The sequence below is a fragment of the Chinchilla lanigera genome, unplaced genomic scaffold, assembly GCF_000276665.1.
Source record: "Chinchilla lanigera isolate Chin_1 unplaced genomic scaffold, ChiLan1.0 scaffold00024, whole genome shotgun sequence".
NCBI lineage: Eukaryota > Metazoa > Chordata > Mammalia > Rodentia > Chinchillidae > Chinchilla > Chinchilla lanigera.
In genome coordinates, this window is record NW_004955425.1 from 21,827,768 (window position 1) to 21,841,954 (window position 14,187).

Genomic DNA, 14,187 nt, shown 5'->3' on the forward strand with positions numbered 1-14,187 from the left:
CTTGTCTCCTTTGGTCTTCTCCCTTGAGTACCTGACACTGTTGACCACCCTGTTCTGTGGAATTTTCTTTGTTCACTTCTGTAACTTCACGTTCATTCTCCTGCTTTTTTGAACTCAAACTTCTTTCTGTCTGAATTGTACCTTTTCCTCTACATGTACTCGCAGATGTTCCCCCAGCTTCTTTCCCAACGGCCTCTTGTCCTCATAAATGTATTGGGCCTTGTTCAATCTTTCATAAGCCACACCTATACAATGTCTTACTCCCCAGGTAAGAGTGTTTGCTGAGCTTTGCTTTCTGAATTATAAAAATATTAAGTGTAATGACTTTTTTTCCTTGAACTATGTTTTTTCCTGTACTCCACCACCTTATCCTTGCTCTCTTCTATCAGCTCATGATCTTTGTATCACTGCCACGAATCACCTACTGAATACGTGGCTATGGGACACAATGGCCCACGGGGCTCACAACTCTCTCCATCTGGGTACCCCAAAACCTCTCAGGTGCAAGTCTGGGTTCATCACCTCTAAGCTCTACATGTTTTCCATTTTAATCAGTGGTATCACCATCCACAAAAATGCCTAATCAGAAGCCTCAGAGCTAATAGAGATCAGCTTCTTCTCTCTTTACCATAAACCACTAAAGCATTCTACTAAGCAAGCAGAACATTTTCCATGGTATAGAAACAATCTCACTGCTGCAAAGGTAGTTACTCCAAATATCAGAAATGATCAAGAATTTTGAAATGTGATTCAAGTTAAAATAAACAAGTAACAATCTATTAAATCCCTGCAGACTGACATCAAAGCCAAGGCTCACAGACCACATCAATAGCCACCTTGGACAGAAAGGAGCCAGGAACTGGGATTATATGGGATTCTGTAGTCAGGCCTTCAGCAGCGCGTGCTTTAGGGCTGCTAGAGGTGACAGCACATCAATGCTGGTATTTTGAATGCATGGAAGAGACCAGTGGTCAGAGAAATAGCAATGTTTATGTAACGAACCGTGCATCAAGGTGAGGCAACACTGACTTACTTTTAAGAATACACAAATGTTAGTGACAAACACAGTAGAGTCATTAGACTGGAATAGAGGATTACATAATGGATAAGAGGAAGCCTTGGATACCTTTTTGTTTCTGAGGTAGGCTTTCTTAGCTGAGACTCGGCCCCGCCTGGCCTCCAGCTGGCGTGCCTTCTGCTGCAGTTTCAGCAGTTCCTCCCTCTGTACATGTATGGACGCTGCCATCCCCTCCTTCTCCAGCATAGCCTCCATGGTCTCGTAAGTGTCGTAATACACCACCTCATCTCTCTTTTCTGTTACAGGACAGCAACAAAGGGTCCTGGTTAGAGTGTGGGCCATGCAGCCAGACAGAACAAGCCACTGACTGGTTCCATGCTTCAGGCAAACCCAGCCTCTCTGGAATGCCTCTGTAAAACGGTGATTACAAGGGAATATATTTCACAGGCCGCATGTGTGCAGGCGGTGTACAGCAGTTCCTGGCACATAGTAAATACGCAGCAGATTTAAGGCCTCACCTCCCTCCCATTCCACTGCTGCAACATTAAAAACCATTGGAAATTCAAGTGCTAGCCAAAGTACCCCTTAAAAAAATAAGGATAAGTGTACTGCTGAGTCTATTAAACCACCTACTTTCACTTCAGACTCCATTAAAGCGTTTCTTTCAGGCATAGACTTTTTAAGTCTTAAAAGAAACACAGCTGGAATCTAAATGCATTTCTGCCATGTCTTCAATCTCCTGGGGGCCTACGTGGTTATGCACACACCATACCTGATATAAGTCTTTTGATGCTTTCCAGCTGTGCTGTCAACAGTAACTCTTCACACTTCAAGATTTCAAACTGGACTTCATATAACTGAAGTTGCAGATCATAATAATCAGCTTCTAACTGATCCAATCGAGCTATGGCTTCAGTGCCACCTTGCAAGCTCTGCATCTGTATTGAAAATAAATTTCTAGTTGGTGAAGACAAGAAAAAAATTAAGGAGTGATTCAAAACACTAATTAAATAGTACAAATCTATGAAGCAATGGCTCTTAAGAATGAGACTTGTCGGCAGGACAGACAGATTTCTGAGCTGGGAGTACCTCTGGTCCCACTTATCCAGGAGGCTCAGGCAGGAGGATCACTTGAGCCCAAGAGTTTGATCTCAACCTGGGCAACATAGCAATAGCAAGAGCCCCATCTTAGAAAAAGAAAGAAATCCAAACTTGTAAAAAATATGTAGGGCAGGGGATATAGCTCAGCAGCATAGTACCTGCCTGGCAAGTGTGAGGTCCTGAGTTCTATTTCCGGTACCACCCCCAAAAAACAAAAAAACCAGCCAGCAACAAGTCATATCATATGATTCTCAAAGAACACAAATACAGTAAATTATACAGTCTTAAATATTTGTATCATAAACTCATTCATACTCAAGGTGACCATATATTTTTTACTGTCCTGACATAAATGTCAATAATGTTCCTTCTTAATCTCAAAAGTGGGTGCTAAGTAATGTGGTTGCCCTTTTCATATAAGATACATGGGGCATATTTAGTCACTGATAGAAAAGAGGTCAAAGCTGATTAACCTAAACACCTGGGATTTTCATCCCATGGTCTCAGTCTGCCTTCTGGAAGTTGCTGACTAGAGAAGTTAAGAGTGTGTGGCGGAGCACAGAAAGTGCATAAACGCTTTAAATGGAAAAACCCTTCCAATCTCTGGATAATGACCACTATTACCTTTAATTAAATGCAGCCAAGGTCCTTTATCAACTCTAACGTGGGTTCAGAAATTTCTGGGCATGCTCACAAGTAGTATGAGATAGTTCATAAAGCTTTTGGTCCTGAAGTGGGAGAGGAATTTTTGTTGCCAGGCATCTACAAGAAACTGCTAAGGAAAATTTATGCTTCCTAGGTTGGTTCCTAACCTTATTATTTCCATAGATTCCTTTTTGGATCCATACAGAAAGCAGTTGCTGCCAGTAGCTGAAAGGAAGGCTCTTTAAACTGGGAGAAGTGAAATAAACCAGATTTCTTCAGAACGCGGCAGCACCTCTAGACAGCTTATAGGCTCATTTGTGGGAGTCCCGGGGGCCTCTGGCACAGGGAGAGCAACGGTGAGGAGGTACTGGCCTCAACTGGCTCTACTATGAGTGACTACCAAAGGCAGAGAGGAAGGAAAAGAAAGGAAAACTGAAGACTGTTTATAAGCCGTGTGAGGCACTGCCTGAGGCTCCCAATACCAGGAAAGGAGGTCCCTGACTGGTATGGTCCTTTTTTTCCTCCCTTATTTTTTCTTCTGAAATGGAGTCTTCCTGAAGTTGTCTACTACAGCAAACTTGGCCTCCCTGCCTCAGTTTCCTGGAGTGCTGGGATTATAGGCACATGCCACCGTAGAGCTTTACAATCTATATAACTGTACAGAGTTACCCAATGACTGGACTTTTTTCCCCTTTCCTATATTTGTTTATTTAGACAGGGTCTTGCTATGTAGCCCAGGCTGGCCTTAAACTTGCAATCCTCCAGCTTTAGCCTCCTGAGTGCTGGAATTACAGGTGTGCAATACGATGCCTGGCTGAGTATTTTTTCTGAACACAAAATTTCAAGTCCCTCTACCAAGAATTCCTAAGTGAAAAGTAGTAGTTAGGCTCTGGTCTAAATGTGCAAGGGTTGTTACTTGAAAACAACAAGAAGAATTAAATATGGTCAAATCTGTTACTTAGGTTTTATAAATAAATACTTAATGCATGATCTAAGTTGTAAGTCAGTGAATGATCCTGCTTCATTATGACATGTTTTATAAGTGACAAGCAATAAATAACAAACCCAAAACGGGTTCAGTTACTGGCTAGTGAGAGGAGTGCTGGCAATATAAATCCTCTGCTGTTTTCATCCTAAGTAATAAAAGGGGAACAGGGGAGTCATTTCTGCTTGAGAAGCCTGGTGTTACTTATCCCTTTTCATGCTCCGATTAGCTCTGGAGACCACAGTCCCAGGAGGTACCTTCCCCTGTGCCCACCCACAGTCTAGGAGCACAGCATACCAACAGGTGAAATACCTAAGATTAGAAGGCTTTGTTCTCTAAGTTAAATAGAACCTTGGTGAAAAGCAGTATAAACATTTTCATCTAAGAGCAGTTTCCTATGACCATCTCAAGTCCAGGTTGTTAGTTCCATTTTCTCCACACAGTTTCTCTGTGACTGGCAATGAGCACTTATGTGCCACATTTCCCACGCTGGGCTAAGTCTTCCCCTAACACTCTCTCCTGCCCCATCCTCTGGCACAGCCTGAAAAGCCCCTTCTCAACAACTGTGTACATGATCAGCTGCCTCCCCTGCAGAACTCTGAGCAATCAATGTACCTTAAAAACACTTAAGGGGCCTGCTGTTGCCGGTATATAGCCAAATCAAACACCAAGCTGAGAAGGGAAGTAGGTACAGTACTTCTCTTGTAGGCAGTAACCTCGGCCCCAATCTGGTTTGTTAAGTTCTATCTCAAGCAAAAGTCCAGAATAGCTTTTCCAAAGGATGGATTCTAAGGTCAAAACCTCTTAGAGGCAGATGGGCAGACCGGAACCCATTAAATCTATACAATGAGAGAAAAGCAATTGGGTAGTGTTGGGCCCCAGAAAAAGGTGAAAGGTTGTAGGTTGGAGTACATATTTTTATGGGATACGTGAAAAGGAAAAGGACACCATGAGTCGGAGAAATCTAGGAGGGCAAAATGGCACTCAGGGTTTATCTGAACTTCACATGGAAGCCAAACCGTCATATGAGGCATGAGAAGGCATGGAATGGGTGTCCTGCTCCAAATCTCCCCAGAACACCTGCAATGTCCAGGCTGATTTCTCCTATCCTCAGTTGTGAGACACAGAACTAAAGGAAAGGGAATCCAGAGTAGAAAGGGAATGAGAATAGTACACAGCAGGCAGGTGCCATCATCTTTGTCCCTTTTGAGGGCAGAGCTTCCCCACCCAAGAAGGAAGCCCAGAAAGTAGTTTAAGTGCCCAACATGACTACCCTTAAAATGTTATGCAGGTCAATTTTCACCTCCCTAAACAAAAACAGTTACTAAGACCCCAAAAGCAAACTGTTCCTTTCTAAAGTGACTTGGGTAAGGAATGAGAAAATTGGAGGTAGGTAGTCTGCCAGAGTGCTTCTAACTACATTAAATTAGGGAGTACCATTCGAAAAATTATGGGAAAAGAAAAAAAATAAGTTTTTATGGTGATTCTGGCCAGGAAGTGAAGAAGCAATTCATGATCCGACATTCATACAGGTACAACACACCGCTGACTCCATAGTCGTTCTCACCATGTATGTGGTAATAAAGGCCTGGCTGCAGTTTTTACATGAACTGTTTTTACTATATCCCGAAAACACAGTCAGAAAGCAATTTATACCAAGGAATGATGCCACTGGTCTACCATTCACCCTACTGTGCTAGAAATCCCTGACCTGGGAGGAGCTGTGAAAAAGGAGAGCCACCTAGAGATGAGACATGATTCAGTCAACAAAACAGCAAGCCCCTCCCACTGTTTGAGGTACAGAGAAAGCGGCAGTCGACAATACATAAAATGAGGGCTCAAAATGTAGTCATCAAAGCCCTGCTGAGTGAAGTGTTAATGCTTTTTATTAAGGGGAAACAACTCTCCATCGAGACTAGCCTTTTTATGTGGGAAAGGCAGAAAGAACATGAGACTCCGTACCAGACAAGCCTCTAAAAATATAGGTTCTGCCAGTAACAGCTTCACAAAGAGGGATGATGCAAAAACTGAAGGAATTATCTTTAATCCCACATTTCAGCAATTATACAAAACAGAATTTTTAACTTTTTTGTCAAGCTAATCTCATCCCTTTGTAGAAAAACAATCTGTATTGATAGAGCTACTTATAGTCCTTATTTATTGCATTTAATGTTTTATTGCTGGAATAATACTTGTCTGAAAGTTATGTCTAACATTACCTTTCTAAAATTTTGAAAAATTAGAACTCTGAATCACGTGTGGTCTCTGGGATTTCAGATAATGGCTCTGTAGCACAGAGTGCTATGTCTGCGAATTAAATGAAATGACACATATAAAGAGTGCAATTTTAGAACATGGCCTACAGATCTTTTTTTGGTGGCTGCTGCCAAAATATAATTTAGACAGAAAAAAAATTTAAGTAATAGAGATTATAATTTTCAAAGTGGAAATCCAGTTTTGTATACTTAAAAGAGTATTTGACATTTCTAGGGTGCAGGCATGGAACAATTGCTTATTGATAGAGAAATTTAAAACAAAAGGCCAGTCTCTCCTGCCTGGACAAGGATCTCAGCGTCCCTGTCTCTGCTTAGGCTGCATCAACCGTATCAAAGCTCCTTGTTTCCACAACTTCTGGCAAGGTCCATCTGAAATACCATATCATCTGTCAACAGCAGCCTTTGGTGGACCCAGAAGTGTCTGCTGAGGAGAGCAAACACATTGAACACGGGAACTGCACCTTCCTCTCCTTTGTATCCCCCTCCATGACACTTACAAAACACTTGTAAGAATTAGAGTAATATTAGCTGACATTTAGTTATTTCTTACTCTGTGTCAAGCACTATGCTAAATGCTTTATTATACACATCAACTCACAGGAGCATAAGGCCCAGAGAAGGTATATATTATTTATATTTTTCAGAGAGGTTGAGTAACTCACTCAAAGGTTACATAAGCATAAGGAGGACACTTGCAGAACTGAGATATGTATGGCTGTCTTGTTCAATGTGGTAGCCACTAGCTACATGTGTATTTAAATTGAAATGCTGTTCATCAAATTAAATTCATTTAATTTCTAAATTAATTTCATTTAATTCGCAGAGATGTAGATTCTTGGAGATCGGCAAGAAAAATTGGGGTGGAGAGGTGGAAAGCAACAGTAGTGTGTGTGTGTAAACAATCAATATATGTTACATGCATGTACCACTTTCCCAAAATCAACATTACTATGTATTATAAACATGCACTAATAAAAAAAAAAGTGCCTAAGGAAACAAAGCATATTGACTTTTGTTTTATTCTTTTAAGATAGGGTCTCACTTTGTGGTTCAGGCTGACCTTGGCTCACTTTGTGGCCCACTCATGGCAATCTTCCTGCCTCTGCCTCCTGAGTGTTGGGATTATAGGCATGTGCCACCATGCCTGGCTACACTGACTTTTTTTTGAGACAGGGTCTTGCTATGTATATAGTTCAGGTTGGTCTCACTCACAATGATCCTCCTGCCCCAGACTCCTGAGTGCTAGGATTACAGGTGTGCAACAACATATCCAGCTCATACTGACATTTTTAAAGAACAAAAATCATCCCATAGTTTAAATCACTGGATAGTACTTATTATTAAAAAAGGAAAAGCCTCTGCTGGCAAGGCATTTCTTTGGGACGAATTTAATAATTTGCATTTGCTCTGTTTCTCATGAGTAATGTGAGCAGCTTAAATTAATGCTAATAAACTGGCTCAGCACATCATCACACAAACACACACATAGCACAATACCTGTATTACATACACAGCAAGCATAAAACCTAGCAAGAATAACTTGCAGCTTTAAAAATCCTTTGAAGAATTAAACACAGCCCGGAACTTTGCAAACAGGCCATTACAGTAAGGGACAGGACCCAGAGAAAATGGCCACACAGATCATCACCTCTAATAGTCAGGACCCATCACAGCACCTTCCTTCCTCTACCATGCCAGGCCTAGGCTGTCTCACAGTGAGTAACCCTCCTGGTCCATTAAGTGGTAAAAACTCCATCAAGTGGGCAACTCTGTAAGGTACCCCATGCTGCCAGAGCAACTCTCAATCAGCCAGGTCACAAGAACAAAGCTATCCACTTGATGAAGATGAAGCTAGTGCTCTCTTTCATATGCAATAACAGGCTGAGAATTTTTATGAATAAAACTTCTGGAATTTAGAAAGCTTTCCCATAGCTGGTAACATGAAGGAACAAGCTCTTAGAGAAATTGTAGAAATGCCCCAAGGGAACACTAAGATGGGGCTGAGCGCCTTCAAAGAGATTCTTAGTACAAACTGTGGAAAGTTTCCAGGACAAGTTTCAAGTTTATTTTTTAATAGCAGCAAATAAGAAAATGTAAGGGTAAAATTAAATCAGAATTTAAAATCTATTAAAAAGATTTCTTTCTAGATCACAGGTATACCTTATAGGTTGGTTGCCTTATATACTGTTTTTCAAACAAGCCTAAGTACTTTTAAAATGTCATTGAGGGTTATCTTGGTTAACTCCTAAACCACAAAGTTTCATAAAACAAAATATTTTATATAACTCTGTATTAATAAATGTGAACAGGGCGGTTCTCCTGGGGAATAAAATGTGCTTTCGCTAATATATACATTTAATATTTTAAAACTAATATGAAGTATTTGCAAATCATGTATCAGATAACAAACATATCTAGGATACATAAGGAACTCACATTAACCCAGTCGAGAAAAGGAGCTAAGGACCTGAAGAAACATTTCTCCAACAGAAGAGACACAAATGGTCAGTAAGCATATGAAAAGGAACAGAGCAAGTGAATCAAAACACAATGACATATCATTTCACATCTACCAGGACAGCTATAAGCAAAGACAGTACTGCCAGGCACAGTGGTGCATGTCTGTAATTCTGGGATTTGGGCAGCTGGGGAAGAAGGATCACAAGTTCACGTCCAACCTGGGCATACACTATTTAAGACCCTGTTAAGACTATGTAAGACCCTGCCTCAAAAAAGAAAAAGAAAAACAACATATTTTCGGCTGGGATGTAGCTCTGTGTGATGATCTTCGGTCTAATTCTCAGTAAAGAAGGAAGGAAGGGAGAGGTGGTAAAGATACTGAAAATAGGTATCTTGAAAATTTTGGCCCTCATATGCTGCCAGGAGGAATGTAAAATGGGGCAGCTGTTTTGGAAAGAGTCTGACAACTTCCCAAAAGATTCAACAGTTCTACATTCCACATAAAGACAAAAACACATATTTGTATAAACACTAGACAATGAATATTCATAGCATCACTGTTTTTTTGTTTTGGTTTGTTTTTTTGAGAGAGGATCTTGGTATGTAATTTAGGCTAGCTTTGAACTAATTATGTAGCCCAGGCTGGTCTGGAACTCATGGCAATCATCCTGCCTCAGGCTCCTGAGTGCTAGAATTACAGGCATGCATCACCACACCTGGCAGCATCATCATTTATAATAGCTCCAAAAGTATAAGCAATTCAAATTTTCTCATCTGATGGACTGATAACCATACAGGGAAACATCTTCTGGGAATAAAACTAAAGTACTGATGTTACAACATGGATGAAATCTAAAAAACATTATGCTATCTGGTGAAAAAAACCTAATCAAAGTGACTATATGCTGTATGCTTTCTTTATATGAAATGTCCAGAAAAACAAATCTATGAGACAGTAGTGGTTACTTAAGGCCAGGGAGCGAGGTGGTATTTGGTAGATGAAACTAGAGAATGACTGCTACAAGACACTAGGGTTATTGCTATTAACACTGTGGTGACAGTTACCCAGTTCTGTTAGTTTACTAAAAAACTCTGAACTGTACTCTCCAGGATCAGTAGTGGTGAACCTATGGCACATTTGCCGCAGCCGGCTGTTTGTTACCAGTGAAAACTCTAAAACATTCGCCATTACTCTAGACGGATAAAAGGCACAGTATGTAAGCATTTCAAAGTCGTTTTACTTAACTTTACAGTAAGTCCCTGGATTACAAATATCTGAGTTGCAAATTTTCACAGGTGTACTGTATATGACTCACTTGGTCAGATACAAACAAATCCAACTTATGAACATTTTCCAGGAACAGAACCCATTTATAAGTCAGGGACTTCCTGTATTTCTTCTTCTTCTTCTTCTTCTTCTTCTTCTTCTTCTTCTTCTTATTTGCAATATTGGGGATTGAACCAAGAGCCTTCCGCATGCTAGCTTTGAGCAAAACCCTCAGCCTAATGTAGTATTTTTAAAAAACCATTTTGGATTACAAACTACAATAAATTTAATGATAATTCTATTTTACCTAATCTTTAAGGTATAACTCTCTTTTAAAATAACTAACATAGGGCCGGGGATATAACTCAGTGGCGCAAGTGCCTGCCTGGCAAGCGCAAGGTCCTAAGTTCGATTCCCAATAAGAACAAAATAAAATAAAATAACTAACATAAATTCAATCACCTGACTCATCTCACTCCACTCAGACCAATAAAAGCATAAGTTTCCTGCCACATTTTCTAGCCTGTTTCAGATAACTACAGTGTAATTTGGGGCTGAACTTCACCAACCTAGCTTAACTAGGACTCTATTGCTAGTTTAACTAAGTACTCAACTGCTCTGAATACCTGCATCTCTGAGAGTTGTTTTAAAAGCAAGAATTTTAGATTGCCAAAATATTAAGTATAGGCTTAACTTTTCAGAGTTCCATGTGGCCTTCAATTTAGTCCTCTTTCATTTCTGACTAAGGACCAAATTCCTGGTACTTAAACTCGTATCTGAGAATTACTGGGTTTCTACTATCAATGGTGAGGCCAAGTTTGAAAAGCAGGGTCCCCGGTACCGGAGAAAAACCAAAAAAAAAAAAAAAAAAAAAAAAAAAGAAAAGCAGGGTTTCCCATAAGGATACAGAGATATACAGTTCACAAAATAAACATCTGTTATACCTTGATTAATACCTTAATAATGGCTCCATGCTCTTTTAGGGTCAATCTTATCTCCCTAACAGGACACAGAGGGCCAACCCTGAACTGTTTTCTATTCCCACCTCATCTTTACCTCTCCTCCTCCTCAATATGTTCTTTCAGCCTCACTGGAAGGCCTAAGACAAGCAGTTGTCTTCACCTGACCCTCTGGTCCAAGCAGTGCACTTCGTCAATGGTTTGCTTCCTATTTTATGACTCTCCTACCTCCTGCTCACATTATACTTGTCTTCCCTTACTATACTCTAAGACTCCTAAACACAGTGACTGCATCTTGTTTATGCTTTCAAGGAAAATTAATACTTTTTAAAATAAATGTATGTGTGAGGGGATAATCATTTATTTCTATCACTCATTGAAATTCATAGGAAAAGTATTTAATAAGTGTTTGTTGAACGAATTGAGCAGGGTATTTAGTTAGGTTGTGTAGAATCATCAAAGGCAGAAAAGTGGCAAAAATAAGAGAAGAACTAAGATGGCCCTAATTTATACAAAGGACAGGTATGAAGAAGACCTGCTATGGGGGAAAATGTGATCTCATTTTAAAAATGACTTAAAAGATAATGAACGCTACAATAAATTACATCAGCATAGAAAATAAACCCAAAATTTAATAATTCAAATATTTTTTGTCTTTGAAATACTGAGTTTAAAAGCCGTATTTCTGAATAGTTGAATCTTAACAATCAAGTCATGTCTTGCTACATGCCCATCTAGATCTCCCTTTGAAGGTCATCTCTCACATGATCTTAAGTTACCACACTAGTAAAATTGAATTTTTTCTTTTTTTTTTTTTGAGACAGGTTCTCATTATGTAGTTAGGCTGTCTGGACTCAGTATGTAGCCCAGGCTGTCCTTGAATTCATGGTGATCCTCCTACTTCATCCTCCCCATCCTCCCAAGTGCTGGGATTACTGGTGTGCACCACCACACCCAGCTCATATTTACATTTTTAAAGAACCAAAATCATTCCACCATTTAAATCACCAGGTATTACTGTATTATAAAAAAGGAAAATCCTCTGCTATAGTACATCTTCTTTATTTCCAAAAATATTATAAAAACTATCAGATGACTAAAGTACATATATTTAGGTGCTTTTTCAGTAAAAACAACTTGTTCTGGCCCAGTTTCATTGTAGTGAAACACAATGTGGAGATTATGACAAGGAGATGAACAAAAATATGGCTGTGTGCCCCTTTAGTAATTCACTTCTCTGAACTATTATTCCAGTACCAATGGTATATTTAATGCTGCACTGGGCACAATCAGGAATACTGAGAGGATGAATAAATAGGAAAAAGGTGGTTAAAATTTTTAAAATACCATCTTAGGCCAGGCATGGTGGTGCACACCTGTAATCCCAGCACTCGCGAGGCTGAGGCAGGAGGATCATTGCAAGTTTGAGACCAGCCTGGGCTACAAAGTGAGCTCAAGGCCAGCCTGAACTGCATAGCGAGGCTGTCTCAAGAAGACAAAATTTAAAAGAACAGAAAAAAAACCCTGTGTTATATTTTGAATAAAAAGATCAGCCACTCCTTTTCAATGAGTTTTAAAGAGTATTCCTACCTTAAATAAGGTCTCATAGGAACAAAACACTGCAATACTATCTTTCTTCAGTTCTGTCTCTCTTCATGGAGACATTTTCTTAATGAAGCTCAGACAAGAAAACCGAGTCTTTATTAACCCTGTTTTGGTTCAGCAGGACCAAAAAACGTTACAGTCAATTCTAACACAATGCTATTACCTGAGGGTTTTTATTAAAGTTCTCTGGGCAGTGAGGCTTTAACTGCTAAAATGGCTTAAACTTTTACAGTTAAAAGACAAAACAAATACACACAAAACTTTAAAGGCAACGAAGTTCTGACCTAGATCTCATTCTCTTTCAACAATATGTTGCTCCCAAGCAGCACAGAGAGAACATGTGAAATACTGGTGTGGCTAGAGCTTCTATTAGTGAAGATCAAGTCACTGGCCCTATCATAAATGTTTATCTCACAGAGAAAATATAAATAAATAAACAAGCCTATGCAATCCAAAAAAACATTAAGTGTTGTATAAAGATAAAAATGGCAAGTCTTGGGTCTTTATATTTTATAAATTTTTCTGGTGTTTTTCATTACCTCTTCTTTTAGTGCATGTTTCCTCTGTTCTAAACAGATCTCTTTAGCTCTCATCATCTGTAAAGTCTCTTTAGAAACTGCATACTGGAGTTTTTCCATTCGTTCAGCAGCTGCTGCCCATGATGCTTTGCCAAATTTCTTCTGATCTGCTCGCATTCGATCGTAGACAGCTATTAATGATAATTTTTAAAGAGACATTAAGACATAAAACAGTTTGATGCCAAAGAACTAAAAAATCTTAGATTTCACTGACCACACATAAATTTTACCTCCATGATAAATCACCTATATAACATCTCTAAAATACAATTCAGCCAGGCGTGGTGGCACATGCTTGTAATCCCAGCACTCGGGAGGCTGAGGCAGGAAGATAGTTGCAAGTTCAAGACCAGCCTGGGCTACAGAGTGAGTTCAAGGCAAGCCTGAACTGCATAGCGAGACTCTGTCTCAAAAAGACAAAAAAAAAAAAAAAAATTCAAAGGTAGCATACATTCTAACATCTCACCCTCAGAAATAGTGTTCTGTAGATGAAACTGAACTGTCCAAATAATTTAGAATATTTTTAGAAATGCATATACTAGTGTTATTAACTTCCAAAACACTTATAAAATTTATCCTGTGACGACTTTATGCTTTCTTGTAGGTAGGTGAATTGAAATAACTCAGGATTAAAAACATTCAACTGGGCATAGTGGCACATGCTTGTAATCTCAGCACTCAGGAGGCTGAGGCAGAAGGGTTGCTGCAAGTTCAAGGTCAGCCTGGGCTACATAGTGAGTCCAAAACTAGCCTGAACTACATAGTGAGACTCTGTCACAAATAAACAAACAAAAAGACAACCAACACTGAAATCCACATTCCAATTGTTAGCATTCTGTATTCCCCCAACATAACATAACATAGAGGGAAATACATCAGATATTACCATGGCCCTTACCCTGGTCCCCTCCCCCAAAAGGTAATTTTTGTACTGCTACTATGCCCTAACCATCTTCCATAAGAAAGAACAGTTCAGAAACTTTATATAAAATGTCTCCCCCTTTAACAATAATGCATGTATGTGCTTAAAAATCGAAATGTACAATCAGTTCTCTGTGCTGAGCTCTTTCCCACCTCTAGCAGCAACTACTCAAATGCAACTAAATTTTAGCCACTTTCAGTGTATTTGTTCCATTGAGGAATATTGATGTTTCTAGATTTACAGTCTTTAAGAATCATTTGTTCATAATGAATGCAATTACTGTATACCACAGACATATACTAATAAAAGGGAAAAGAATCATCTGTTCAATTCCTATTATGACAAATGAATCTGCTTACTTAGAATCTCCA

General features: G+C 39.4%; 1 protein-coding gene across 1 annotated transcript in view; it reads right to left on the reverse strand.

Moving 5' to 3' along the window:
- Positions 1 to 14,187, reverse strand: part of Jmy (junction mediating and regulatory protein, p53 cofactor) — a gene marked incomplete at its 5' end in the record, with an annotated part of 102,777 nt that overhangs the window by 27,655 nt on the left and 60,935 nt on the right. The window contains 3 exon segments of the mRNA XM_013514877.1: positions 1,127 to 1,314; positions 1,791 to 1,956; positions 12,856 to 13,025. Of these exon segments, the coding sequence (XP_013370331.1) occupies positions 1,127 to 1,314; positions 1,791 to 1,956; positions 12,856 to 13,025 (524 nt within the window).